Source organism: Lotus japonicus, chromosome 4 (genome assembly GCF_012489685.1).
Source record: "Lotus japonicus ecotype B-129 chromosome 4, LjGifu_v1.2".
Taxonomy (NCBI): Eukaryota; Viridiplantae; Streptophyta; class Magnoliopsida; order Fabales; family Fabaceae; genus Lotus; species Lotus japonicus.
The window spans coordinates 10,714,735-10,740,046 of record NC_080044.1 but is presented as its reverse complement, the minus strand read 5'-3'; the positions used below and the strand labels follow the sequence as shown (position 1 = coordinate 10,740,046).

Genomic DNA, 25,312 nt, shown 5'->3' with positions numbered 1-25,312 from the left:
TAGCAAGAAAAACACTACATTTAATTTGGAGATATTAATTTCAAATTTATGGTAACCAAGACCCAAGATTAGGTTGAGGTGGGAATTTTTGGAAGATCTTCATAGGTCAGCCCACTATCTATTTTAACAAGGCAATGGATATGTATATCTAACAAGTTTAGAACCCTTGACCAAAGATTTGTTGCCTAATTTCTGCTCACCCACCTAGGCTAACTAAGATCGATTGGGAACGTGTTATCAGAATGTTCTTTCGTTTGTTTTCCCTTTCTTAGTAAAAATGAAGTGCTATGCCCCTAGGAAAAGAAACTAAGGAACTGAAGAAGACAAAGCTGCCTGGGAGGTTCCCATGGAGATGCAATCCAAGTATCCAATACCGAGGCTATGAGCTTGTGAATTTAGCTGGGTAGTCTTCAGTTCTATTCCCTTTTCTTGTGCTTGTGTCATCAGAATACTTTGCAGCTGTTTTTGCAACTGTGCTTTTATTTGATGGTTAGATTCGACGTTTCTACACACCCTTTCCTTCTCAGCCAGCAGTTCCATCCTTCTCATTTCAGCAGCAGCGATCTCGGAATCACTCGAGTTCCCATTGTTGCTTTTAAGTTCCATGAAAGAAGACCTCAGCTGAAAACAAGAAAGACACATCAATTCAATGCAAACAACACCTTTCAATCATCAACTCATATTGCTATACACATCATGCAAATTGATATCAAGAGGAATCCTCCACCATATTTTAACAAAGCAAACACATACAGCAAATCATCATACCTCTCAATCATCAACTCATGTTGCTATACATTTCATGCAAATTGATAGCCAGAGGAATCCTCACCCATATTTCAATACAGCAAGCATACAACAAATAATCATAGTTTTAAATTTTAGTCCAAAACTGCAATTGCAACCACAAAATATCACAATTTTGATCCCATTGCATATGTAAATGCAGACACATCCACGATACACGATATTTATCAGTAACTTCAAGTATCATTTTGCGTCCTTGACCGCAATTTAAAACTAGCACACCAAAAACATACATTGTTATGCTAATTTCTCTCTAGTTACTACCAACCTCATTTACTCTATTCTTCAAATTCTCCACTTCCAATTGACATTTCACCAAAAAATTATCAGCAGTTTCCTTGAATTCCTTCATTTCCACTCTCTTGGCCTCGTAAAACCGATCTTTCCTCTGGCGCATTTCCTCAAGCACCTCAACCTCATCCTGCAGTGGCCTAAAACCGTCAAACAATAATTTCACTCAACAATTGAAATTCCAGTTCAACACACACTCCAGTAGTTGGGACTAATGCTAGCTATACCTCAATTCTTGCGAAACCGAATCGTGTTTGGCTTCGAGGTTCTCAATTTGAGATTTCAGAGTGAGAATCTCGAAATTCCGTGATGCGATTTTTCGGTCGATTAGGAAGCATCTCTGCTCCATGGTTCTGATATTCTCAAGCTTTGACGCTAGGATTCGAGATTTGTGAGCTTGCAACTCTTTCTCGGCCTGGGAATGGAAATTGAGGTGAAGTTTGTTTGGTTCTCGGGAAAATGAAGAGGAAAATTGGATTGGATTGAACTGAGAAGAACCTGGAGTTGAGAGAGACGTTGGATTCGAGTTCGGTCCATTTGTTCGAGGCGTTCATGGAATGCTGAGGAAAGCGCCATTGTTGCTGGGCTCGACTGAATCACCTGGAGGAAGTGAGGGTGAAAAATCACAGCACTGAGCACAGTGTGTTTTTGCTCAGAATTTCAGTTACTCTTATACTACACTATTACTTATTTCTTTTTCATGTTCACTTATTTATTGCTATGAAAAATCAAATTTTAATTATAAAAGTATAAAATATTCTAAGGATTTTTGGATGAGGCCAACTTATTTTGGACTTAAAAGCTACTTTTAAGTCAAAGTTAAAAATAAGAGCTTTTATAAAAAGTAGAAATTGTTTGCCAATCTTTTTTTTTTTTTTTTTTTTTACTTTTTAAGTTAAAATGAACCTACTAATGCACTGGGTACCACTGTACCAGTTACCCACTACAAACATGAGCAATCCTGCGCAAGGAGTAAAACACATATGAACCGTGGCTCACAAAAACTAGCACACAGGTGACAAATACCATAAATCTTCCGGCGACAAAGGGAGTACAATAAAGAAAACTATCACAAGTCATGAGAAAAGCCAACGCGATTTAAGAAAACAATAAAATCAGATTTTGATTTAAGAAACCTATATGAACCAATTTAAGAATTTAAACACCAAAACCAATTTGAAGCATATCTTATTTCTGGGGAAAACTCACAATCATGAATTACCATGGCGATAGAGCAAAGAAAAGTAGAAAGAAGAGAAGTTTGTTTTCGCAGAGAAGTGAGTCCATTGTTATCGTAGAGGAAGACGACTGTAGTTCGCAGAGGAAGATAACAGAGAAAGAGAGTTTGCTCTTGCACAGCCGCAGAGGATACATCAAGGGTTTCAGGAGGAAGAGAAGAAAACACGATAGAGAGGCCAAGGATTTCACGAGATTTGGCTCAAGCAAGAATTAAAAAAAAGCTCCTTTTTTTCATAGCTCCTCAGAATATCTTTTTCTAAAAAGTTACTTTTAGCATTTTTCTTCAGTAAAAAAAAGTAACTTTTAAGTCAATGACTTTTTAATGAAATCTGTTTGGCCCAACTTTACCTTAAAAGTGACTTTTAAGTCAAAAATAAGCTGGGTCAAACACTACCCAAGTATCACCGCCAACACAAATGACGAATCCACTCTTCGAAAAAAAAATAATAATAATAATGACTAATCCACTCTTCGCAGGTGGTACTAAGAGGTAACGACTAATCACAGTATATGCTCCATATATTCTAAGGATGATTATTAACTAGTAAATTATTGGTTGAGTAATCATCTATATAACATAAATAATTTTATATATGTATAACATACCCCCTTCCTTTGTTTATGCATCTCTGTATTAAGATGCAGTTAGCTAGTTTATATTTTCTGTTAATTTTCCTCTTGTAATAAAAAAAATTAAAAAAATTATAACAAAGATATATAATTGACCATTGAACATATTACTACATGATATTTTATTTTTTAATATATATTATGGGTTGATGCACCCCTTGTGCGTCCAAGTATTTCTCATTAATTATTTGAAATTATGTTCTTTTGTTATGTAAGGATAAGATTTTTTATGTTCAAGTGCTTCAAGAGACCTAAGGGTATCTCAAGACATTTGAGGGGTGAGCTTCAGAATATTGCTGGATTCCTTTTGTTCATGGCATTCACGTGTATTTGGGGTTTCCTCTTATTTAATGAAGGGTTTCTAAATCTACCTTTAGTTAACTCCCTTGTGATGATCTGTTGCTTCAGTTTCTTGACTCTGATTTTCGGAATTGGTGGTGACTGGCTTGGTCAATATGTCTGTTGCACTCTGACGCTCGAACTCCACCTTGCTCAACACTATGTCCTGTGTCTATTAGATTCGTGAATTTCTCCTCTCGGTGACTTCTGCAATCCTCATGGCCTTTATCCGCAGCGGAAGATATCCAACCTTGCACCGCTGTTCGCTCCACCGTGAGAAACGGAACACTCCACTTGACCACACCGTCAAGGGATACTTTCGGCACACCAGCCTCGGTCCCACGAACCAAACGCTTTGATGCCACTTGTTGAGAGAGACAGGGGAGCCCATGGGCCAAGGAGCAAGACACCAAGAGATCTCGACGCCACATCTTAACCCAAAACCTTAAGGCATTAGGTTTATGGGTCACATCTCTTATAAAGTCTTCTCCTCACCCAAACTTAATCAATGTGAGACTCCAACTCCGTACTTGAATTCTCAACACAGATCATGCGTGTTTGGCGAAATTAGTACCCTCTTCAATTCTAATTTATTCAAAAAATATTTTCTAGCCACCTCAAAATGTGTTTGGCATGAAATTGACTGCACTATTAGAATCTTTGTGTGATCTAACGATAGAGTGTCTCGTGGTGTGCATATGGTTAGCTGGTGATGAATGCTTACCTCTCCGAGGGATTCATAAGGTGTTGGTATTAATTAAGGATTCGAGACAGCAAAATATTTCTCTCCTTGGTAAGCTAAATTGGAATTAATTTCAGAGGATGATAATTTTTGGGCTAATATTTTGAGAGCTAAATATATGAGCAATCAGGGTCGACCCGGTCTCCTTAATTGCCGTGGACCCAAATAGTTCCTATGTTTGGAAGAGTACTGGTAAATCATGGGTTCAAAGTTCAAACATCATCTTGGGGATGGAAAATCTTCCTGCTTGTAGTATGCAAATTAATTTGGTTTTAGCTTGCGTTGTAATAAAGTGAATTTTGTGCATATTGAAGATATATCATGATTTGCAGATAAAGGATATTTCAATACATGGGGCTTGGAATTTTCATTGCTTTGCTCTTATTCTTCCCGCAGACTTGAAGCAGAAGATCTCGGTTATCATGGGTCCTCAAAATCACAATGTTGATGATGCTTGGTGTTGGGAGGGGTGTGTTTCGGGTACTTATTTATCCAAACCAGCTTATTTATGAGCAATATTGCACCATTCCTCTTTGCAACAACTTGACGAGTCTTTTCAGCCGGTGTGACACCTTAAAATGCAAGTGTTTAAACATGTTATGATGTTTCCAACATGTATTTTACCACCCTTTCCAAAAAAAAAAACATGTATTTTACCACACAATATTTAAACTTTAAAGTTTGAGACACCCTATGATGTTTAAAAAAAAACATGTATTTTACCAACTTTAAACATGTTATGATGTTTCCAACATGTGACACCCTATGTTGTTATTTTATAGTATTCATCAACAATCTGAATTGGAATATGATTTATAGTTTTTTTTTTTGAATCTCGAAATATGATTTATATTTTTTTTTGAACGTATGATTTATAGTTAAATGTGTAGTAACTGATTCACTAAATTTATAAAAATAATTATTTTTTCAACTTCCTAAAGAAAGATTTAAAAATTAATTCTAGCATGTGCATATCACGTGCAGTGCACAAGATTTTTTCTTAAAAAAATTTATTTAAGTTGCAAATATAATTTTTCAATAAATAAATTTTATATTTTTGGAAATTCAAATATATTAATTATAATAAAAAGAAAGAAGCTAAGCTCGAGAATAAGACAATGTGGATTACAAAAACAAAAATCATTAACTATCCACAGAAATATACATTCACTTAATTAACCCCCCACCCCCTAAAAATATAAACAAATAAACCTCCCACAATAAAAGATAACAACGAACGGAAGCAAAACCGAAGACCTACACCAAAACCAAAGATGAATGAATTTTATATTATAATTTTAAATAAGCTATTCAGTAAATTTATATATAGATACAAAGGTAGTATTTTTAAATCAACAATTTTTTAATCTATGATTTAATTATAAATATTATTATTTTTAATTGGTAATTTTATTGATTAAATAAAATTTTAAAAATATATATTGACACTTAAATTTTAAAAAGTATTAAAATTTAACTTAAATTGTTTTGACTTAAGAGAATCTCACTCTCGTGTGATGAGTAGACCATTCAACCAGAGAAGAGAAACTGTTAATTATAAGTTCTATGAAATAATGGGGTGAGTGATTGCCTCACTCTAGAAGTAGAAAGTTCAAATATATGTAATAGATAGTTGGTTAATGTGAAAAGTCTTTGTTTTTTAATCTTATAATTTGCACTAAGATTAAAGTAATTATGAATTTAATGTGTATGTCAGTCAACAAAGCCAACTGATATGTGCTCTGCTAGGGTTTTGGAGTGGCGCACGACAGATGGGATTCTAGAGTTGCGCATGGTGGCTGCGGAGCATGGGGAAGAGAGATGTGTCTGCGATGACAGGAAGAAATCGAGGGCTGAAGAGGCTGGTAAGGAACGTCGTTGTATCAGTCTTTTTGGTGGATGGAATCTCAGACAAGGCGGGCTATAGCCAGATGAAGGAACTATTTGAATAGCATGGGAAGCTATTGTTTTTCTTCATTTAGAGTAAGGCAATGCGTGGCAAGAAAACCCGTTTTGGATTTATTTGTTTCTCCCATAAGCAGCAGGCCTTGGAGGCTATTGAAGAGTACATGGCACTCGTGTGGGTGGGTCGAAGTCGATGACTCTGGCGAGGTATCCTTTGAAGAGATGACTTTGTTAGGTCATTGTCGGCTAGGGTTTTGGACGGCAGCGAAAAGGTATCTGCAGATGCTCTTTTCTCAAAAATCTCATAAGGTAATCCTTATAATTGTTAAAATTTTCCTCGCACTTTTTTATTAGGGGGTGATGAGAGGAGAGGATTAATAATATTGATATCTTGTATGCTGATGAGATGTATGTACTTCAGATGGAGGATGGTATTTGCGGTTTATTTCCATAAGTATTGGGTCCTGCTTATCCCTTGGTTATGTTGTTTCTGAGACTTCGATGGATGTATGTGTTTGGAGAGGATGATTGCTGGACTTGTAGCCTTTGTGTGCCTGCGGTGGTCCCTTTAAGGGTTATTTTCTCGTTTTTCAGCTCACTGTCTAGTGAGACGTACAGTCCTGTGAAGGCATTCGCTTCTATGGTTCATCCATATATTGGTCTTCATAATGCGAGGATGAGGGGCATCCAAAGGAAGTTTTCAAATGAGGTAGGGAGAAAAAGGAGTTCTAATCTATCATTTCACGTGATTTGGGTCGCTGGGTGTGTTAGACGTTTCACTGGACTAGATGGTACTCTTGCGGTTGTTTGAGTAACATTCCTCTAAATGCGTGTTTTCGAGGGCTAGTAAATATGGCTTCAAGGGAAGGAGATTAGCTTATCTTGTGATGAGACTGATGAGGAGGCCATTTCCTGCAATGTGGGGAGCATCTCAAAATGTCTCATCCAAGTAAATATGGAAGCCCCTAGAGCTAATTTGGCATGGTTTCTTTTGGATGGTTATAGAGTCGGGTTTTTTGTTTGTACTCTGTTCATTTTAGACTTCATGTTTTTTTTGCCTTTGGGTGGTTTTTTTTCTTCTTTTAGGCGGGCACTTATTTTTCTTCGATTGTGTCTTTTCTGGGGTCTTCCTTCGAGATAGGTAGTATCTCGTTGCGTTTTGACTCGATAAAAGTTTTTCTTCAGAAAATAAAAAGAATTTAATGTGTATTTTAACATTAAAAAATTAACAATTTAAATCAAATTTTTTTGAAATGAACAATTTAAATCTTCACCATACATGTTTTGATGATATCTTATTATCCATTAATAATCTGAATTAGAAGAAGATTTTAAATTAAATGCATAAATCATTTACTAGTTTCACATAAACAATGATTTCTCCTATAACATCCTTAAAGAATGATTTTAAAAAAAATCAATGTGAAAAGTTTTTTTTTCTTTCAATCTTAAAATATTCAATTAGAAATCATATAATTATGAAGTTAATATGTCTTTTATCATAAAATATTTATCCTTTTCAAGGATAATATCTTATTATTTATTACTTATGTGAATCGGAATATATTTTTTACTTAAACACATGACTCATTAAAGGCTTACATATTGATAAATAGTTGTTTTACTTTGTGAAGCAATATTATTATTTATAAATAATTTAAAGAAAGTAATTGTGAGTGATAATTTAGGAAGAGTTATAAAACTTTGTAAATGTGTATTAATAAAATTTACATCCTTCAATTTTTTTAAATATAACTTAATTAAAAAAGAAGTAATTATAACTAATTAATATAATACCAAAAAAAGTATATAGCCTTGAATATATACATTTAAACATATTTCAATTATATACAATTTCCTTGATATGTTTATTAGAGAGGTGTTTTAAATTGTATTGATTTGGTTTCTTTTTCCTCCTTGAGAAGTATGTTTATTAGAGACTTTATTATTATTATTATTATGAATAAAAATATTCTTAAAAAAAATTATAAACACATTGCTCAAGCCTTATTCGAAATTGAGTTTTTTCTCCTTGAATCTCAAAGTTTAACATCTTGTGTCGCAATGACTTATTCAAGATGTGTATAAAGAAGAATACATGCAATTTGATCATGTTTAATGTCATAATAGCTACGTTCAAAAAAAACATGTCATAATAGCTGATAATAAACATATATATCATTTTATAATATGTCATGGTCTTTAATAGTTATGATTGTCGTTAAAATTAATAAATAAGATATTTATGATAAATAAATTTTTGGATCGAAATTATTTTAGAAAATGAATTTTTACCCTCATTGATAACGCAAATTCAAAATAAAATTAATTAAATAAATAATAGTAAAACAGTGATACCTAAATTTCAAGTATATCCTTCAACATTGAAATATTGTAAGAGTCAAAAATTCATAAAAATTATAATTATAATATATTAATAGCGTTTAGATAGTATTTATTAATTACGAAGATTCCCTTGTTGAACCAACCAATTAAGTATACTTCACGAAAAGATTATGAAATTAAAAAAAATCAGGGTGATTTTAAATTTTTAAAAAATAATTGAATATAATTGGTGTTAAAACTCTTACAACACCCAAAATAATATTTGTAATGTTATCAATCAAAAAAGAAAATGTGATATTTATAAATTAACACAACTATTATATAAGTTAACAAAAATTGAAATCTCATTAAATTCATAATTTCATACATGTGTAGATTTTTAAAATTCAAAATTAGTTACTGCTAAATTAGAAATTTAAGTGTAACGTTAATAGTCAAACTATAATCATAATAAAATTATTTATGATAAACGAAAAATAAAAAAAAAAATTAATTTATGAAACTATAGTGTAACATGATAAATTCAAATGCAGTTTTTATTTTCAAATAGTAATCGCCCTAGACATACATATAGCCATGGGGCATAAATGCAATTAATATTGCGAGGTGAAATTACATGTTATTATTTTTTGTTTTTGAAAGAAAAATTACATGTTATTATAATCTTGTTTAAATTAGGATATTTATGTTAGTAAAAATTAATGAAATAATTATTATTAAAATATAAATTTTAATTCAAACTAGTAATAGATTTTTATTTATTTAAATTTAAATATTTATTTTATTTGATCTATTACATGATTTTATGTTCTATTAAGAAGGATAATGTGGTTTTAGAGAATTGAAAATTGTATTTTGTTCCACGAAAATTGTGGATAAAGGCATCAATATTGATAAATATTTGTTTCATTGGTTTAGGAAATTTTTTATTTATAAATAATGAAATGACAAACTATGAGTGATAATTTAGGAAAAATTATAAAACTTTATAAATGTGTGTAACATATCGTACATAGGTAGCTTTTTTTGGTGAAAATGTTTTTTTGGGAACATCTTACATAGGTAGATTTTTAAATATTTTTGAATATTTTCATTATTAAAAAAATTATTGGCAACTAATTAATAACATTAATTTAATGCTAAAAAATTATACCATAGCTTCTATATAATATACAGATATTTCAGAAGCTATGTATTGGTTTGATAGTATCAAATTGTCTATCCAAGTAATCGGTGAGTATTTTTTGTGCTATTTGATATGTATTGTTATGTTCTCTATTATGTTTATCATGAGTGAGGCTTTTTTTATTATTAGGCTGGGTTCCTTTACTCTCCTTGAGAAATTTTTGTTGATAAAAAAAAAAACTCTCATTCAGAAATATGTTTCTTGGCGATTTTATTATTATGAATAAAAAATGCGCTTACTCAAAAGTATGATAAACACATAGATCAAACCTTATTCTAAATTTTGAATTTTTGTCTTCCAGAATCTCACACTCACCTTGTCAAGAAATGACGTCTTATTCAAGATTAGTGAAGTGGGCGAGAACAAAGAAACGTTGCGCGAAGAGACATTGCGCTCGTAAAGGTCCTAAATCTACCACTACCATTAAAGTGCTTCCAACAGACTTGTTAGTAGATGTAGTTGCAAGAGTTGCCTCGAATTCTTTCATTGACCTTCTTAACCTTAAAAAGTGTTCTAAAGATTTTCTTCATGCTACGGAGGATAACTATATTTCACAACGAGTTTCTTTGGAGACTTTTCCTTTAATCCAGTGGATTCCAAACGATAAAGCATCATCTTTCTTGAACCACTGCAGAGAATGTGAGAACATTGAAAGCTTATATAGAGAAGGGCTAAGAAAATATTTTAGTTATTCAAGTGGTAAGAATGATGGTCTTGAGATCTTAAAGGTGGCTGCTCAAAAGGGTCACAAGGAAGCAAAATATGTGTATGGGATGATTTTAATATGCTCCAAAGATGACGAGTTGAGAAAACAAGGACTCGAGCATGTGCGATTTCTAAGGAAGTCCAAGTGTGTTGTAAGTTGCAGACAGAAAGTTAGACAACTATTGAACTTTATGTGGAAAAATCATGCAATGCTTGAGCACAATCAAAGCCCTCTATGCAGCTTTAAGAGTACATGCAAAGGGTGGAGATTGAAGACGAGTAGATGGGCATTACTAGATGATGACGATGAAGATGAAGATATGAGCTTGTGTGAGTATTGTAGATGGGATCATGAGTTGGAGCTTTTTTACCGGTTGTTCAATGTTTATTAGTTATTTTAAAAAAAAATTGGAAGAATTAGTTTTTAATTAGTGTCATCAGTTTTTTTTTTAAAGCTGTCATCAGTTTTTTTAAGTCAAAAAGATATACTGAATTAAATAAAAAAGTTACAAGTTATCCGGTAGTTTTTAACTTCTTACTATTAGTGTTACAATTTTTTTTTGGCTTAAATACTCTGTAGGTCCCTGAAATTGTACCCCGTATCAAAATAAGTCCCTGAAAAAAAAATTTCCGATTCCGGGTCCCTAGAAAAATTTGTTTGATCAAAATAAGTCCCTACGCCGGAGAAGACAGTGGTTGCCTCCTCATTGTTTCCACAAACCATGAAATAACATGTTTAAAACACTCCTAGACCTTCATATATCTGATCTGGGCGAAGAAATCGCAAGAAACAAAGCTAAAACGAAGAAACCGAGAAGCTCCATAAATTCCGGCGAGAAGAAATCAACTTGCGACTGGCCTTTTCTCTTCAACTGTGACGACCCAGCCCACGAGACCACCACCACTGAGTTCCTGAGGACGAGACGAAGCCGGCCCAACACCCTGGTCGTAGCGCCGCCATGACCGCCGTCGTCAACCACCGTCTTCTCCGGCGTAGGGACTTATTCTGATTAAAAAAAAATTCCAGGGATCCGGAATCGGAAAAAAAATTTTCAGGGACTTATTTTGATACGAGGTACAATTTCAGGGATCCCTAAAGTATTTAAGCCTTTTTTTTTTTGAGAGCAAACTAATTTTATTGATAAGAAAGAAAAATAAAGATCATGAGAATATTCCTCTCAGGTGAAAAAGAAACGAGACAAAACAGTCTACTCCTTCGTTAAGCTATTTTGGGGTATGCATGACATTTGTTTTGAACTGTAATTCATATATATAAACTAAGATGAACATTCCTCAAGTTAAAATCATATTTATGGAACTTATTTTTAAACTGAATTTATTAACCTATATCATAATTTCATTTTTTTGAACATATACAGCAATTTGTTTGTGTTGGTTCTGGTTCAGTCAGGAAGGGGCTCTTGGTGGTTTGGCTAGCAACTATCTGGCATTTGTGGGTGGGCAGAAATGGCAAATTTTTTAGAGGGGAAGATGTCCAACCTATACAAATTTTTGAGCAGATCAAACTGAAAGCTTGGTTATGGCTAAGAGCAAAGCATAGAAATTTCCGTCATGCAATTTCAGAATGGTATAGCAAACCAGTTGCATGTTTTTCATGTTTATAATGTCACTCTTTCTTTGCCTGGTTCTAGTTGTTTTGATTTGCAGGACTATTTGCATGTTGGAACATTTTCTTGGTCGCTTGTTACTGGTATTTTCGTTGGGTGGCTTGCTGTGGGTTGGTGGAATTTGTTGGTTTCTTTATCTTGGATTAAGCTCGTGGGTCCTGTAATGCTTCAATTCATTGGGATGACATGTTCAAAGTTTCAAAGTATTTTGTCATGCTTGCTGTACAATGATAATATCATGATGGTGGGGCGCTCTGGGTATCAGTCATGTTTGGAGGTTGGATATTGGAGTGTTACATGGTTTTACTTGGAAGGCTTCTGAAGTCTTACTGATTGCACTGCTTGCTGTTGGATTTTTTGGCTACTGCACTTTCATGATGTTTGTAGTAAGCAACGGAACGTAGTCAATTTAATGGTACTTTATCTTGTCCTCCTTAGAGATCTCCTCTTGTTTATAGGTTTTCCCAAGGGGGTTTTATCCTGATAAGGTTTTAATGAGGCACTTTTCCTATACTCTGTCTCTAAGGAGGCGGTGGGTGGTGGGTATATTAGCTAGTTGTTGGTTCTTGATCTAGCTATTGTAATGTTGATACATTTATTTTTCTTTCTCCTGTTCTTACTTATATTGGGTTGAAGTACCCATTGTACTTCATTCAATATATACTATCCGGCTTATCAAAAAAAAATCATATGCTATTTATCGACGCAGTCTTTGATTTAAATTAATGAGAATATATAGACGTTGTTTTTAATTTTATAATTTTCAATTTATAATTATATTATTGAGAGGATTTAATATACACATATATATCATAAAATAATTAACATTTTAATGTTTAACCATGATGGTAGCTATTAATTGTGACAAGGTAATAGCGGCAATATAATAATAAATTATTATTGTGGTCAATAGTATAGAGTGTCATAAATAAAAAATCAATAAGATACCTGTGGTAAATTAATTTTTGGATGGAAGTTATTGAAGAAAATAAATTATTGCCCTCATTGATAACACAAATTAATCCCAAATAAAATAAATTATTCATTATGAATAAATACTAAAGCTCTTTCCATAAAAAAAATACAAAAGAAGGAACACCAAAATTTCAAGTAAATTCTTTAACATTGAAATCTTTAGCCAATCCATTTATAAATCTACTATAGGTTTTTCCGGTCTTGCAGTCACTTCAGGGGTTTTTCAATGGTTTTTCTTGTTTCGATCGCTTTGGGCCTGTTTTTGTTGTTGTTCTTCTTGATTTTTTCGAGGTTCTTTTGCTTGTCTTGGGTGTTTCCTTATCGGGGTTTTTCCCTGTTTATTCCTTTGGGCTTTTTGTGTCACCTTGCGGTTTATAGCAATTTTTTTTATTATTGTTCGGGTTGGCTGATCTGTATAGTCAACTTGAGATCAATGCTAGTGCTCTCTTTCTTTTTGCTAATATAATTTTATCTTTCTAAAAAAATCTACGTTTGAAATTCCATAGTGCTAGTGCACTTGTTACGCTGCCAAGGAGCAGCGCCACGAGCCAGTTCTGGCATCGTCGATGAGCACTACGACGAGAATTGAAATGGGCACAAATAGGCAACTATAAATTTAAGAAGTTTAAACCTATGGTTCTTGAGTATATGTTCGCAATCAAATCAGCTAAAAGATGATACCTCATATTCAGCAACAAGTCTTCTCCACCAATGGTACTTCCGGCTAGTGCTTTTATTTGAAATAGTCCTCCTGTTTTGGTCAGCTATTAAGCAATACGCCTAAAGGCATTGTGGCCGACCCACACGAATTTGCTCTTAAATAAAGTTATGATTTCATTCTAGTTACTTACTAACCTTATTTACTATATTGTTCAAATTCTCAACTTCAATTGACATTTCACCAAAAATTTGTCAGCAGTTTCCTTGAATTTCTTCATTTCTATCCTCTTCGCCTCGTAAAAGCGATATTTCCTCTTGCGCAATTCCTCAAGCATCTCAACCTTGTTTTGCAGTGGCCTAAAACCCTGAAACGATAATCAAACTCAACAATTGAAATTCTAGTTCAACACACACTCCAGTGGCTGGCAATACCTCAATTCTTGCGAAATCGAATCATGTTTGGCTTCGAGGTTCTCAATTTGAGACTTCAGACTCGGAGACTTGAAATTATGTGATGCAATTTCCCGATTGATTAGGAAGCATCTCTGCTCCATGGTTATGATATTCTCTAGCTTTGATGCCAAAATTCGAGACTTGTGAGCCTGTAACTCTTTCTCGGCCCGCGAATGGAAAATGAGGAAGAGCTTGTTTGGTTCTGGGGAAAATGAAGAGGAAAATTGAATTGAAGTGAACCTCGAGTAGAGAAAGACGTTGAATTTGGGTTCCGTCCATTTGCTCGAGGCGTTCATGGAATTGAATATTGAGGAAAGTACCATTGCTGTTGCACACAACTCAATCACTTGGAGGGGAATCACAACGTGTTTTCTGCCTTTAATTTCTGTCACTCTTTCACTTACTGTTGAGAATTCAAGTGTGAGTTGGAGTCTCACATTGGTTAAGAATGAGTGAAGAGAAGACTTTATATAAGAGATGTGACCTATGAATCTAATGCCTTAAGGTTTTGGGTTAAGATGTGGTGTCGATATTTCTTGGTGTCTTGCTCCTCACATGGGCTCCCCTTGAAGGTATGAAAAACACTAGAAATGGGGATTTGAATAGGGTTTTGAAGTAAAAATGGTTTCTTTTCTTTTCACGTAAACTCTCGGATTTAAGGAATGAGGAGTAAAGAGTTAAGAGAGAAACACACAAGGATTTTATCCTGGTTCACTTGAACAAATCCTCAAGCTAATCCAGTCCACCCGTTAAGGTGATTTCTTCCTTCGTCGAATGAAGGTAATCCACTAATCAAAGGTTGTTACAACTGCACTAGCACACCTTGCTCAGTGACTAACAATCCTAAGAACTAGCAAACACCAAGACATACAAGTCTTAGTCTTCTCAAGGCTACTGACCTAACCGGTCCCTTAAGGAAATACAATCAAGAGATTGAAGGTTTGTGTTTACAAGAGATTTGCTTCTAAACGAGCAGAGTGTAAAGTAAGAACAATGAAGAAAAAGATTGCTAAGAGTTTATTGCTTGAATAAAGGTTGTATTGCAATTTAGTGTCTTTTTTTTCTTCCTTTCTTCAGCCTTTAAATACTCCAAGCACAAGGTGATTTTTCCGTTGAGATAATCTGTCCGTTGGAGGGTACTTCTGGAAATTCTAGAACGTACAAGGCTGATCCTCGTAGGTAGACTGGTCAGAATAGTACACTGCAATTGTACCATTTGATAGTGACCTTTTGTCCTTTACAATTGACTTCTGATCTTCAGATGCGCGCTTCAATTGTGAACTTGTGAAGCTTCTAGTCAGAGTCACGAGGATGCTTGGATCTTCAGAGCTTCAAGTTTTCAGCTTCTGGACCGGTTCACTTCAAAACTTTTGGTCTCAGAATATAAGCACTTGGTTTTCAGAGCCAGCTTTCTTAGGTCTTCAGAATATTCAAGTCTTTAGATTCTTTGACCGTTCACTTCAGAACTTCTGATCTTCAGAATCTTCAACACTTGATTCTTCAGAGCCCATATCAGAGCTTTAATCTTCAGAACGTCTAAAGCATTAACTACCGTTCAACAGAACGTAGTGAGTGCAGAAGCGGTTTGGTGGTCAACACTTTGGTCTTTGACTTCTGATGAAAAACCCCTTTCAATCAGAATCAGAACTTGTTTGTCAAATGCACAAAAGACAAACATTAGAGTATCAAAGTTATCCATATTCAAAATATATACTTGTTATCATCACAATCTAGAGATGTACACATAACCAAATCTTGGTCTTACACCCCTGTCTCCCCCAACACACTTACAACACTATAGTAGTCGACTAGTATTTATTTATTGCTATGAAAAATCAATTGAAAAAATAAAAATCTAAGGATGGGTTGTATTGCACGCTGTTAAGTTTTTGTTAATCTCTCACACTTACAACACTACAATAGCCCATTAGCATGCCGCCCTCTAGGAGTAAGTGTAGAAACCTCTAAAGCAAGTAGGGAGGAGAGGCAACCTCAACCACAACTACCCAAAGTGCAAGAAATAAGGGCAAGGTAAAAAACCATCGAAACGAAAGGATCTGAAGTAGATCTAGTCTTATCATCGCTATGCGGAAACAAAAAACGAGAAGAAACCCCCCAGAAATGAAAATTATTCAAAAAATTTAGAAGTTTAAAGATCTCAGGACCACAAATCAGAAACGACTTTTGTCTACCCTCGAAAACCAAAGAAGGCGCATGAAGCCTCAATACCTTGGAGCTTCTCTCCATCACCGCTAGAACGTCACAACCGACTGCATCTAGCCCCTCCTCTGCCACCATCAAATCTCTCCCTTCAAAACCAATCTCAGCCCCAAAGAGAGGAAGGCTCATCAACCACTTTGGTCCCATGGTCCACACAGAGAGAGTTTTTAAAAAAGGAAAACCACCCTCTCTTAATCATCATTCCCCTTATCCTAGTCCCCGTTGGAATCTAAGACCTCAATCTTTGGAAACAGAACTACATCAGGGATCCTTATCTCCCGATCACAAAACCCAAGAAAGACATGAACAAGTCGTCTTCAACATCAAAATAGAAGCTTTCCACTACAAATTCCACCTATCTATTATATTAAACAATAGAGTGGTAAATCTGTTCCACTTCATCCTTAAACATCATAATAATGGAAGGAAATATTTACATTGTTCCATCTCATGTTGTTCCATTCATTATATTTCATCATCTTCCATTCAATTATGTCGCAACAATCCAACTATAGATAAAGACAAGATGATTGGTAAAATAATGAAGTCAGGTAAGGTTTTTTTTTACAAGCCAACATGTATTCAAAAATAAATACAAGGGGTGCTTGAACTCAAATACAAAAAAGTTAAGATCGATAGCGGTGAAAACAAAAAGAAAAAGAGCTTGAAAACAAGCTCTGAACAATACAGCAAAAAAACTAGAGAGAACAAAAGCAACAATACACCACTAACACAAACCTAAATTCAAATTAAACCAAACCACCAAGACCATTGACGCCACTTGGACGTCCCATCCCCTGCAATCCAAATGACTGCAAAAAATTATAGCCATACAATGAAGTCAGGTAAGCTAAAAGTGTTTCCAACTAATTCTAATATTTAATTTGAGATAAATAAACTGAATTAAGGAGCTCGCTATTTTTAAGTGCTCCACAATTTTACACATCCAATGCAGACGCAATTTTTACCATGTATAATTAATTAATGTGCACTTTAAAATCTTGACACTTACCGGGACTTTACACGTTTCAAGTGCTGTGCACGCGTTTTATAACTTTCGGTGCGACAAAAACCTATGTAAATACAAGGATTGAAAAATAAAAAATAAATGTTTAGGCCTATTTTAAATTGAGAACTTTGGACTTTTTCCCCATTAGGTAATGATCTCGCAACATTAAATTCTATGAAAAACACTACAAAAGGTCTTATATTGACTTCCCTTTGTGCTAGATTTCTCTTTAGATATGCAGAAGGTTTACTAATGGATTGTAATTTGTTTCAGAAGTTATTTGCCTATTTATCACACTTTTAATTCCTTTGAGGCCTTCCTTTCAGGTTTGTGCTCGTTCAGTGTGAACCTGAATCTCAGAGGTACTCATTCCATATTGTAGCGTCTATTTTAAGGTAATTTAGAGGTCTATGAGTGAATTTCAAACATGAAATCTAATATGCACTGAAATGTTTTTGTCGGCTCTTAAGCCATAAGACTTGACAATGTCGCGCGCAACCCACAAAAGTTTGCTTTCATGCATACACGACAAGGGTGACCTGCACGAATTGACTCAGGTACGGACAATATCCCGGCCCAACGGATAAAGTATTTGAGCGAGGCCTCTCAGAGGTCGGCACCAAGCCAACCATGTGCCCGGAAGCTCCACTTAAAGACTTCCCTTACACCTGCAGAAACATTGAACACAGATACTGCCCTTATAAATACAGGTTCTATCGTTCGTTTACATACCATGTTATTTTTTCTTCGCATTACTTGAGTTAAGACTCATTGATTCTCTCTTTAATCACACACTGACTTGAGTGTCAGAGTCTATTTTGTAGGTACTCCTGCCGACGTTCAAGACCAATACCACCACACTCAGATGAAATGCGATCGACCTCCATCGTAGAATCCAAGAAGAACAACAGTCCTGATTCTCGAAAGAAGAGAACCCCCCCCCCCTACTTGGGATGTTACCACCAAAAACATGTCTGCATGAAGCAGATTCTAATTAAGAAGATGCTGACACAAAAATCTTCTTGTTATATTCTATGACCCCAAGCAACAAAGATTGATATTTTTTTCCTTAAGGGTGGGTCATATCTACTTGAGAGTTTGAGGGCCTCATGTGCACTGCTACGATCATTGACGTAAAAGAGCTAAAGGCATGTTATGATAAGGCTAATATTTGATTGTCTCCTTTAAAATAGTACCAAATTAGGAAAACAAAAAGAAGGTTAAAAATTGAAAAATTGATAAAGGATCTTTGCAAAAGTGTCGGCGATGACTCTATGCTGACGGTTAAATTGCCATGGAATAAAGCAAGAGCGTCCTATTGTCCGCTTGAGGATAATAATAAAAGAAGAGCAACAAACAAAGCCTTAACTTTGTGCATCTTTAATTACATTTTCATTATATCATATGTTTTTATTGACCTTTCACCTTTGTGTACTTAATCCATTGCTCAAGTTGTTAAAGGGTCAAAAGAGAGAAAGAAGTTTATACATACAACAAATACCAACAGTTATGGATTCCACGTCCCATAAAACAGGGCTTTTCACAGTATCCAATAAGGTGATGACTGATGATGCATATATAAGGTAGGCAACAAACAAGGCGTTTCCACACACTTTCTGTTCTCAAGTAGAAGCTTATTTTTTTACTTCTTCATCAATTGGATATGAATGAAATCAATTCTACATAATCATCAGCAATATACAAAATCAAATTTTTAGGTAATAAAACAGAATCTACCTAGCTTTTTTTTTTTTTTTTTTTTTTGAAAGTAAAACAGAATCTACCTAGCTAGAATATACTAATTCTTCTGCAAAATCTTGCAGAAAAAATAATTGATGAGGTGGCTTATGGTCCTTATCTACCTAAAATAAGCTCAATGAAACGTCACCTCCACATGCTTGTTGCTGGAAAGTGAGTGAAAGTTAGAGCCACTACATGAAAGACCATATCTTCCATTGAATTGCCTTGTCTCTTCGCCGTACATTTGATTTTGTAATTGCCTCATCGCTTAGAAAGTGTGTTGGTCCTAATTGATTTCTACAAAATATGCTACCTTTAATATACATCATCATCATACTTGAGATACTTTTAAGGGGTCTCCATTTTGCAACTTGAAAGGTGCAAAATATGTACACATGAATCACTCCATAGGATTTTAGAACAGTCTTCGCAAAGCTGTACTCAACAGATACACAAATATCCCATAGAATAAACTTTGGTACTCCTTTGGTGCGACCTATATCAAAGTAAGATTAATTAGATTGACATTGATCAAAATGTGAAATCTACCTACTTATGGAATATTTAAATCAGAATGATGATATTGTGTGAGAATGCATTATCTTGAATGTAATCATGATTGCTCAAAATTAAAATCTTAAGTCATGTACTTTTTAAGATGGTCAAAAATTATTAAAGGGTCAAGAGTTCTTACATAAGAAGATCATTTTGATAAGATACATCACGTGATACATTACATGCATAGCCATTTTTTAAGTTGGTATACATACTAGGTAGCTATATAACTATTGCAGAGGTGGAAAAGAAAAAGACCATGGTTTTCACTTTTAATTACCTTTGTCACAGAGGCAGAGGAGGTAAGAGAAATTGAAGTAGATGAAGTTGATGATGCAGCAAAATCAGAAAGCCCTACATTGTAAACCATGCTTTCATCAGGTTGAAAGAGGCCAAAGTTTCTCTCCGAGGTGGCTCCAGTCTTCATATCTTCATTAAATAACGCGAAAAAATACGCCTCCAACCTCATCCTCGGCCTCAGAGGTGTCCCTTCATTCGCCATTTGCCTCCTCAACAAATTCTTGTTATAAGTTTCAGCATTCAGCAAACTCGCACCAACCTCATTAGAATCACCTTTTGACGGCCAACCGGTCTCGGAAACCCTAACCTCAATCCCATTAAATCCTAGTTTCGCAATCGCGAATGTAACCGCGTCCACCATAGCATAAAGCATGTTATCATAGTGAAGCTTGGTGTTAGGGTCAACCATTCCTTGATTATGATTGAACATTACATAGTCCAATGAAATTTTACTAGGGTCATTCTTGTAAGCAAAATAGGGATATGCATTGACCCAAAAGGGTGAGTTAGTTGCTTGCAAAAATTTCAAAAACTGGTACATGATCCCTGAGATTTCACTCTTGAAACTACCAGCTGAAGGAGGGTAAGATTCCTCGAGAACTTCTAACGAACATGGTGTTGACACATGGATGTTTGAGTTCAATCCAAACTGAACAAGCGCGTTGTGAATGTTCACCACTGCTGGAACAAGATACTGAATGAGAGTGGGGTCTAATTCCGTGTAAACTTCATTCCCTACTTGAATCCCTGTGATCTTTGTGGCAGGTAGGAAAGGTTTGATGTGGTCGTTTACCCATTGAAGTGCTTGTTGAGGGTCGTTTAACTGGCTTAGTATTTGGTTTTCAATTGTTACAATGACCTCAACGTTTGAATTAGCAAGAGAATTTAGAATCTGTGGGTTGGTGTCATAGATTCTTGTTTTTGTGATCTTCATGGAGTGGAAGAGTTGGAGAACTTTTTCCGGTGCCGGCAGATTGTTAGCTACTTGGCCGTAGTTTACTCCGAACGACGCAACGCGGCCGATAAATCCAATATCTGTTTCACAGAAAAGTAATCAGTTAAAAAGATTAAAGATGATAGTGCAACATAACATAAGAAACATGCATAGGAAACAATAAAAAAAAAAAAAACTGAAAACAGAACAAGCAGGGTACCTGCTGAGAGAAAGATTGTTAGCAAAATGTAAGTGATTGCTAATGTTGTCATTGTGATTTGTGAGTGAACAATGGACACAATGAGATTGGAGAGAAATTATGAATGTTGTATTGTTTGGTTGTTTGAAATTTGGTGGCAGAGAGGGAAATGAGAGAAGAGTTATGTTCCTTAGGGAGTTGCCCTTGTATTTATGTTCATTTGGACAAGGCTGTCTCTTTCCAACACACGCCAACTTCTAATTTTTGCCATCGACGTAAAAGCCATCAACGACGACACTTTCTTCATTTGTTCCAACAAAAGTAAAGAAGCCACTAGTAGGTCCTTTTTTTTTATAGCCCAACAAATCTTACATATATAATAAATCTTGATAGGCAATCAAAATTTGACCAAAAATATAAGAGAGGTAATCAAATAAAGTTACAAGATAATACATAACTATTCTCAAAAGGCAAAGTACAAATAAAAGAAATTGAACCTAACTTAAAAGGCTTGATTACGTTTATTATCCTCTTAATTTATGTTATTTATGATTTTGGTCCCTATAGTATTTTTCAAGCTAATCAAGTCTCACTATTTACAAATATTTTTGGATTTATGATGCACTACAAAAAACCTTGTTTTGGAGTAAATTATAACCATCGGTCTTGACTCCAACACTAATTTATGCTTTTTAGTATCTGTTAAAACGACGCAAACCGTTGATTTCAAGGTCGACACTAATTGGCTTTGGCTGAACGACGATTTGTGTCGACTCCAACATACACTAAATTCATAGGTGAACTTTGCGTCCACTCATCGTCCATTGTAAGTGATTCCTTACAAACAATAAAATCACCAAAAAAAAATTAGGGATATATTATTACCGACACTAATGTGAAGTGGAATCGTCTTATATCTAACCCCCCAGATAGCATTAGTGTCGGATTGTAGCTGGCCAATACCACATCGCTCACCCACCCTCCATGCACCCTGTCGCAACCCTCCTCCGTGGCGTAAATCCTTGCCTTGTTGCGACCTTCCCCTTGTCACTTCGATCCACACCCTGTCGCCTGCATCCTCGCCCACCATCGCCACCCCAAATGTAACCTGACCCTGTAGTCGCATGTTGTGTTTACACACGCACAATTTAGAGAAAGTGAACTCTATCGCAAAAGTAATACTATCAAACCCAATAAAATAATTGTACCACTTGAATGTAAAATTGATGAATTGCGTAACTTATTGAAATGGTTCTGTGTGGCAATAAGGAATACTCCTCAAAAGTGTCTCAAATGCATTTGCAGGGAAAACAAACCCTGAAAACTAGTATACCAAAAAGGCCTCATAGTGAAAAATAAGAAGTTCATAAGTCATGGTCAAAGGGAGCATAAGGATTTTTTGGCATATTGTTTATCAAGGTTTGCCTTTCTTACAAATGCATTTGAGACCATTTTGAGAATTGTTTTCCCTAACTCATACATGTGGATCTCTTCGGTAAACTCTTTAGTGAGGAGAGTTACAACGAAAACTTCAAAATTCTGTTTTTAAAATCTTCTTCTTGAATCGTGTAGATATTAAGGAAAGAGGTTGATTGATGAGGCGAGTTGCAAGAAGGTGGATGATAGAGAGCACACAAAATTTTACCTTGGTTCACTTAACTTGGGCTACATTCAGTCCTTGGTATTTCACCATGATTTCCACTGTAAAAGAGTATTTGAAGGACTCCTCATTGAATAAGTATTCTATGGACTTCTCCCTTTAACCCAGCCTCTCCAAGTTCGTTGTTGAGTATTAGACGAGACTCCCCCCAAGTGTTAGTTTAGTCCAACTTTTCCAAGTTGTTCAGTATTCGAGAGACTTCTCCTAAGTGTTCTTTGATCCAGTCTCTTCAAGTTGTTGAGTTTTCTTTATCAAAGCATTTCCAGGCATAACAAGTATTCTTTGCCAAAGTCTCTCTGGACTCAACAAGTATTGTTCGTTCAAGCTCTTCAGGCTTCACTAGTATTCTTTGCTCCAGTCTCTCCAAGCTATTGAGTTTTCTTGTCTATGACTCCTCCATGTATTCTATGCACTTGCCTCTTCAGGTTGTTTAGTATTGGTCAGGATTCCTCCTAGAGAGTATTGTAAGGACTCCTCGTATCATCAATTTAATGTGCTTGCTCCGTTTTTACACCTGAGTAAGGTGGATCTGATTTTACTAGTTTACAACCTTCTAGAGCATTTACCGGATAGAGCTTAACATACATTGAATGCTTTCAATCCTAACCTCTCAAAATTGATCAATGCAGATAAATGTTGGAGAGTACTTAATTGATCTCAATATCTTACTGCTTTTCTCTCATTGCTTAGTAAATAGACATTTCATTTGAGCATTATCTCTTACTTTATTTTTCAAAGGTATGTCTTGGGTCTTCAATGGAAATGACAACCTATTGAGCTTAGTGATTTTGATCTTCATTCTTTACACCAGCACTCTCACACACTTTCTTTGACTTGACTCCTCTTTTTGGTAGTAGCACACCTAATTACCACGGTTGAAACAAGACCGTGGTATTAATGGAGGCTTAATTACCACAGTTGGACGCGAAACTGTGGTAATATTAGTGGAATGAGTAGCTCACATGGTTGAGTTAAAGGTAATTGAAGATGAAGGATCAGAGTTTGAATCCTGGAGAATGATAATTTGTAGTACTAATTTACTAACAACTACTCCCTCCGGTCCTATTTATAAGCATGAAAGAGAAGAAAAAACTTGGTCCTTTTTATAAGAACCAAATGAAAGTTTGAGCTATATTAATTAATTTTTTCCAATGATGCCCTTATTAATTCTAACTTGTAAAATGTGTCTCATTAATTATTCTCTCTCTTTTCCACTTTCCAACACTAATAACAAAGGGTAATTTTGGAAGTTCATTTTAATTTAAGACAAATTTAATGCATTTTATCTAGTTTAACTACATTTCTTAAACTATGTGAATTTTTTTTTTGTTGCTTATAAATAGGACCGGAGGGAGTAACATTTTTCTATAAAAAATGAAACTGTAGTAATAGATATATTTTTTTAATTATTTCTTGGGCGTTAGCCCTCTTGATTCGTGGCAGAAGAAAAAACATATTTTTTAATTAGTGTGTTTTCTAGTAGATTATATGATATGAATTTAAAGCTTCTGACATCTTTATTTCAAGGGAACATAATATTCTAATTTACTTGTTGTTGTTGTAGTGACAAAGCAGACACATAAGATTGGTGTGTAAATTGACTTTATGATGTGAGCTAATTCAACGAGGGAAAAGGTGGAATACAAAAGGGGTTGGTCATTAGGGTCCATGAGAATAAAGTTTTTAGAGCAGAAGAAGACAAAAAAAAATGTGCTACATGCGCAATTGGTTTCTAAATATACAAGATAATGCTTATGTAATAATATGGCTAATGAGAGGCACCAAAACCTGTGTTTGGTGAATGGATAAGGAATAGAATTCAGTGAGGATGATGAGATGTGCGTGTTCTTATCTCATATCCTCTTTTATTAATACCTTTATGCTGTATACAAGCACGAATGGTTGAACATATATAAATTAGACTTAGACTTTGATGTCTTGGCAACAAAAATAGCCAATTCTTTTTTTTCTAAAACTCAACCAAGCCATACATAATTTATCTTGCCAGTTTATTAATAAGTGTGCTGTGAATAATTAACTATGATTTGAGTTTAAAAAAAATTACGAAGCCACATAGAAACATGTGTAGGTTTATACGTCTTAATCAAAATACCAAAATGGAAAAGCGTCTAATATGAATCTGGTTCACCATAGACACTAGTGGTTTCACTGGTTTGTGCCTTTATGGGTAGACCACAATATTAAAAAACTTGTGAAATTTTTTCTTAACCATTGAATATAATGATAAAATAATTGAACAGACCAAGCTACGGAAACAACCTTCCTTACCCACATAACATCTACTTCATTACTAGTGTGCCCCATCTACTCCATCGACCTGCCTGGTCGGTTAGTTGTTGTTGGCCGCTTCCATCGACCTATGTTGTCGTCGGAGAAGACAATACGAGAAATGAAATAGGAATAATTTTATCTTTGTAAACTTTTACTAAGTGATTGATGGGTGTATTTTTTTTTAATGGTCCACACAAGAATCCGTGTAAAAAGTAATGTATCAATTTTGAGTTGTATGAAAAATCTAACTCTAATCCGGTTTTTCATCAGTGTTTTTCTTACATGTTTTTCATCAGTTTGAATAAGAAAAGAAAAGCAAAATCGGTATGGAAAGAAGTGCGTAAAATACAAATTAGTAGATTCATGCGTCAAAACCACATCAATGTTTTAATTTGACACATAACATGTATATATTCAAAGCATGTATAGTGAAATATCTAGAATGTACTGCTGCAAAAAAATTAGGTGTGTGATATAATATATCAGGAGCTCATTTA

At 34.8% G+C, this 25,312-nt stretch overlaps 3 protein-coding genes and 1 long non-coding RNA gene across 5 annotated transcripts; 2 read left to right on the top strand and 2 right to left on the bottom strand.

The window, feature by feature from the left end:
• On the bottom strand, positions 1–2,535 carry LOC130715959 (uncharacterized). Its single transcript, XM_057566126.1, has 4 exons — positions 1,597–2,535; positions 1,326–1,513; positions 1,076–1,238; positions 1–621 (listed from the first exon to the last, which is right to left on the bottom strand). The coding sequence occupies exons 1-4, from the start codon at positions 1,672–1,674 to the stop codon at positions 307–309; spliced, it is 744 nt and encodes a 247-aa protein (XP_057422109.1). The 5' UTR covers positions 1,675–2,535; the 3' UTR covers positions 1–306.
• Positions 2,536–9,811: 7,276 nt separating this feature from the next.
• LOC130712274 (putative F-box protein At1g67623) lies at positions 9,812–10,582 on the top strand. The gene has a single exon (XM_057562107.1). The coding sequence runs from the start codon at positions 9,812–9,814 to the stop codon at positions 10,580–10,582; it is 771 nt and encodes a 256-aa protein (XP_057418090.1).
• A 6,780-nt stretch (positions 10,583–17,362) lies between these two features.
• Positions 17,363–18,636, top strand: LOC130715675 (uncharacterized). Of its 2 annotated transcripts, XR_009011726.1 has the most exons (3): positions 17,379–17,497; positions 17,606–17,845; positions 17,960–18,636. It is a non-coding gene; the product is annotated as an uncharacterized LOC130715675 (long non-coding RNA). The 2 variants fall into 2 exon arrangements; XR_009011727.1 differs by having other exon boundaries at positions 17,363–17,497; positions 17,606–18,636.
• Positions 18,637–18,752: 116 nt separating this feature from the next.
• On the bottom strand, positions 18,753–21,066 carry LOC130715673 (glucan endo-1,3-beta-glucosidase 14-like). The gene is made up of 3 exons (XM_057565790.1): positions 20,885–21,066; positions 19,711–20,765; positions 18,753–19,371 (listed from the first exon to the last, which is right to left on the bottom strand). The coding sequence occupies exons 1-3, from the start codon at positions 20,934–20,936 to the stop codon at positions 19,291–19,293; spliced, it is 1,188 nt and encodes a 395-aa protein (XP_057421773.1). The 5' UTR covers positions 20,937–21,066; the 3' UTR covers positions 18,753–19,290.
• Between the last annotated feature and the right edge of the window lie 4,246 nt (positions 21,067–25,312).